The sequence below is a fragment of the Hyla sarda genome, unplaced genomic scaffold (genome assembly GCF_029499605.1).
Source record: "Hyla sarda isolate aHylSar1 unplaced genomic scaffold, aHylSar1.hap1 scaffold_187, whole genome shotgun sequence".
Lineage (NCBI taxonomy): Eukaryota > Metazoa > Chordata > Amphibia > Anura > Hylidae > Hyla > Hyla sarda.
In genome coordinates this window covers 217,501-222,500 of record NW_026608521.1, presented here as the reverse complement: position 1 = coordinate 222,500, position 5,000 = coordinate 217,501, and the positions used below count along the sequence as shown (strand labels likewise).

General features: G+C 49.7%; 1 protein-coding gene across 1 annotated transcript in view; it reads left to right on the top strand.

Annotated features, from left to right (window-relative positions):
- The window catches only part of SOAT1 (sterol O-acyltransferase 1), a 102,969-nt gene that overhangs the window by 41,142 nt on the left and 56,827 nt on the right, over positions 1 to 5,000 (top strand). The window contains exons 3-4 of the mRNA XM_056552756.1: positions 1,423 to 1,481; positions 2,209 to 2,348. Of these exons, the coding sequence (XP_056408731.1) occupies positions 1,423 to 1,481; positions 2,209 to 2,348 (199 nt within the window). The remainder of the gene's footprint in view (positions 1 to 1,422; positions 1,482 to 2,208; positions 2,349 to 5,000) is intronic.

The window sequence follows — 5,000 nt, the reverse complement described above, 5'->3', positions numbered from 1 at the left end:
CTTGTCTATTCTCCAGGAGGAGGAGGAGGGAGCGCCCCCTTGTCTATTCTCCAGGAGGAGGAGGAGGGAGCGCCCCCTTGTCTATTCTCCAGGAGGAGGAGGAGGGAGCGCCCCCTTGTCTGTTCTCCAGGAGGAGGGAGCGCCCCCTTGTCTGTTCTCCAGGAGGAGGGAGCGCCCCCTTGTCTGTTCTCCAGGAGGAGGAGGGAGCGCCCCCTTGTCTGTTCTCCAGGAGGAGGAGGGAGCGCCCCCCTTGTCTGTTCTCCAGGAGGAGGAGGGAGCGCCCCCTTGTCTGTTCTCCAGGAGGAGGAGGGAGCACCCCCCTTGTCTATTCTCCAGGAGGAGGAGGAGGGAGCGCCCCCTTGTCTATTCTCCAGGAGGAGGAGGAGGGAGCGCCCCCTTGTCTGTTCTCCAGGAGGAGGGAGCGCCCCCTTGTCTGTTCTCCAGGAGGAGGGAGCGCCCCCTTGTCTGTTCTCCAGGAGGAGGGAGCGCCCCCTTGTCTGTTCTCCAGGAGGAGGAGGAGGGAGCGCCCCCTTGTCTGTTCTCCAGGAGGAGGAGGAGGGAGCGCCCCCTTGTCTGTTCTCCAGGAGGAGGGAGCGCCCCCTTGTCTGTTCTCCAGGAGGAGGAGGAGGGAGCGCCCCCTTGTCTGTTCTCCAGGAGGAGGGAGCGCCCCCTTGTCTGTTCTCCAGGAGGAGGGAGCGCCCCCTTGTCTGTTCTCCAGGAGGAGGAGGAGGGAGCGCCCCCTTGTCTGTTCTCCAGGAGGAGGGAGCGCCCCCTTGTCTGTTCTCCAGGAGGAGGAGGAGGGAGCGCCCCCTTGTCTGTTCTCCAGGAGGAGGAGGAGGGAGCGCCCCCTTGTCTGTTCTCCAGGAGGAGGAGGAGGGAGCGCCCCCTTGTCTGTTCTCCAGGAGGAGGAGGAGGGAGCGCCCCCTTGTCTGTTCTCCAGGAGGAGGAGGAGGAGGGAGCGCCCCCTTGTCTGTTCTCCAGGAGGAGGAGGAGGGAGCGCCCCCTTGTCTGTTCTCCAGGAGGAGGAGGAGGGAGCGCCCCCTTGTCTGTTCTCCAGGAGGAGGAGGAGGGAGCGCCCCCTTGTCTGTTCTCGAGGAGGAGGAGGGAGCGCCCCTTTGTATTTGAGCTGTGGGGGAGGGGGGGGGGTGATCCAGTAGATCTCTTGTGACCCTTCAGTCTTGGTACCCCAAGTGTCTGCTGTAGGGCGGTGTCAGTCTGCTGTAGGGCGGTGTCAGTCTGCTGTAGGGCGGTGTCAGTCTGCTGTAGGGCGGTGTCAGTCTGCTGTAGGGCGGTGTCAGTCTGCTGTAGGGCGGTGTCAGTCTGCTGTAGGGCGGTGTCAGTCTGCTGTAGGGCGGTGTCAGTCTGCTGTAGGGCGGTGTGTTCTGGGCGCAGTGACCTGATGTGTTCTTTGTTTACTGACAGGTTTCATGGACTTGGAACATGTGATCAACAGAAAAATGGAGCTGAAGAGGAAAGCGGAGGTAAGTCTGTGGTGCATGACGCGTAGTCACTGACCCGAGAATAGCAGAGCTCAGCGCGTTCCCTATTAATGGTCTGTACATCAAGTAGTGACCTGCCCCTCCCCCGGCATATGTTCAAGAGGGCTCTGCCAACCTGTCCCCCTCCCGTTTATGGATGGCATCTGTGTCCTGTGGTCCCGGAGAATGGCAGCTCCTCCCATGTTAGGGCCGGGAGAATGGCGGCTCCTCCCATGTTAGGGCCGGGAGAATGGCGGCTCCTCCCATGTTAGGGCCGGGAGAATGGCGGCTCCTCCCATGTTAGGGCCGGGAGAATGGCGGCTCCTCCCATGTTAGGGCCGGGAGAATGGCGGCTCCTCCCATGTTAGGGCCGGGAGAATGGCGGCTCCTCCCATGTTAGGGCCGGGAGAATGGCGGCTCCTCCCATGTTAGGGCCGGGAGAATGGCGGCTCCTCCCAAGTTAGGGCCGGGAGAATGGCGGCTCCTCCCATGTTAGGGCCGGGAGAATGGCGGCTCCTCCCATGTTAGGGCCGGGAGAATGGCGGCTCCTCCCATGTTAGGGCCGGGAGAATGGCGGCTCCTCCCATGTTAGGGCCGGGAGAATGGCAGCTCCTCCCACGTCAGGGTCGGGAGAACGGCGGCAGCTCCTCCCACGTCAGGGCCGGGATAACGGCGGCAGCTCCTCCCACGTTAGGGCCGGGATAATGTTACGGTGACTTCTCGGTTCCAGGTGTTGAAGAGCGATCTGATGAAGGAAGTCGACATTCACTTCAATGAGTTTGTGAACAACTTTATAGAGGAGACAACGGTTCTAGAAGCTTCTGCCAACTGCTACCCTGGAAATGCTGAAAATGATGGCCATAAAGTGAGGTAATGTCACCTGATCAGTATAATCTGCAAGAGCGAATCATCTCTGCTTACATGTAATCACCCAGCAGAATAGTGAGTGCAGCTCTGGAGTATAATACAGGATATAACTCAGGATCAGTACAGGATAAGTAATGTATGTACACAGTGATCTCACCAGCAGAATAGTGAGTGCAGCTCTGGAGTATAATACAGGATATAACTCAGGATCAGTACAGGATAAGTAATGTAATGTATATACACAGTGATCTCACCAGCAGAATAGTGAGTACAGCTCTGGAGTATAATACAGGATATAACTCAGGATCAGTACAGGATAAGTAATGTAATGTATATAAACAGTGACCTCACCAGCAGAATAGTGAGTGCAGCTCTGTAGTATAATACAGGATATAACTCAGGATCAGTACAGGATAAGTAATGTAATGTATGTACACAGTGACCTCACCAGCAGAATAGTGAGTACAGCTCTGGGGTATAATACAGGATATAACTCAGGATCAGTACAGGATAAGTAATGTAATGTATATAAACAGTGACCTCACCAGCAGAATAGTGAGTACAGCTCTGGGGTATAATACAGGATATAACTCAGGATCAGTACAGGATAAGTAATGTAATGTATGTACACAGTGACCTAGGCAGCAGAATAGTGAGTACAGCTCTGGGGTATAATACAGGATATAACTCTGGATCAGTACAGGATAAGTAATGTAATGTATGTACACAGTGACCTCACCTGCAGAATAGTGAGTACAGCTCTGGAGTATAATACAGGATATAACTCAGGATCAGTACAGGATAAGTAATGTAATGTATGTACACAGTGATCTCACCAGCAGAATAGTGAGTACAGCTCTGGGGTATAATACAGGATATAACTCAGGATCCGTAATGTATACACCAATATATACTCTCAGACCCATAGGATAGGAGCGTCATGGTGCATGTCCTTCTGCTTTGTTCAGATGGGGACCCCAGGACTCTGGTGGCTCCACAGTGGGGTGTCCAGGGATCAGTTATATCTTGACATTGGTGATGTTGGGTAGAGATCCCCTTTATGATATGATGTTGAGCCTGAGAACAGAGACCTAATAATGGATCCGACCCCTAAACACTGGGCCCAGCTGACCTGTGGGTAACCCCATAATATCAGCAGAATCCTATACATTGTAGGTACAGTCAGTAATGATAGCCAGGGCCGTAAATGTTTCTATAAGATGGGATCAGACCATTCACAATAGATGACACCAGTATATAGATAAGATGGGATCAGACCATACACAATATATGACACCAGTATATAGATAAGATGGGATCAGACCATTCACAATAGATGACACCAGTATATAGATAAGATGGGATCAGACCATACACAATAGATGACACCAGTATATAGATAAGATGGGATCAGACCATACACAATAGATGACACCAGTATATAGATAAGATGGGATCAGACCATACACAATAGATGACACCAGTATATAGATAAGATGGGATCAGACCATACACAATAGATGACACCAGTATATAGATAAGATGGGATCAGACCATACACAATAGAAGACACCAGTATATAGATAAGATGGGATCAGACCATACACAATAGATGACACCAGTATATAGATAAGATGGGATCAGACCATACACAATAGATGACACCAGTATATAGATAAGATGGGATCAGACCATACACAATAGATGACACCAGTATATAGATAAGATGGGATCAGACCATACACAATAGATGACACCAGTATATAGATAAGATGGGATCAGACCATACACAATAGATGACACCAGTATATAGATAAGATGGGATCAGACCATACACAATAGATGACACCAGTATATAGATAAGATGGGATCAGACCATACACAATAGATGACACCAGTATATAGATAAGATGGGATCAGACCATACACAATAGATGACACCAGTATATAGATAAGATGGGATCAGACCATACACAATAGATGACACCAGTATATAGATAAGATGGGATCAGACCATACACAATAGATGACACCAGTATATAGATAAGATGGGATCAGACCATTCACAATAGGTGACACCAGTATATAGATAAGATGGGATCATACCATACACAATAGGTGACACCAGTATATAGATAAGATGGGATCAGACCATACACAATAGGTGACACCAGTATATAGATAAGATGGGATCAGACCATACACAATAGATGACACCAGTATATAGATAAGATGGGATCAGACCATACACAATAGATGACACCAGTATATAGATAAGATGGGATCAGACCATACACAATAGATGACACCAGTATATAGATAAGATGGGATCAGACCATACACAATAGATGACACCAGTATATAGATAAGATGGGATCAGACCATACACAATAGATGACACCAGTATATAGATAAGATGGGATCAGACCATACACAATAGATGACACCAGTATATAGATAAGATGGGATCAGACCATACACAATAGATGACACCAGTATATAGATAAGATGGGATCAGACCATACACAATAGATGACACCAGTATATAGATAAGATGGGATCAGACCATACACAATAGATGACACCAGTATATAGATAAGATGGGATCAGACCATTCACAATAGGTGACACCAGTATATAGATAAGATGGGATCA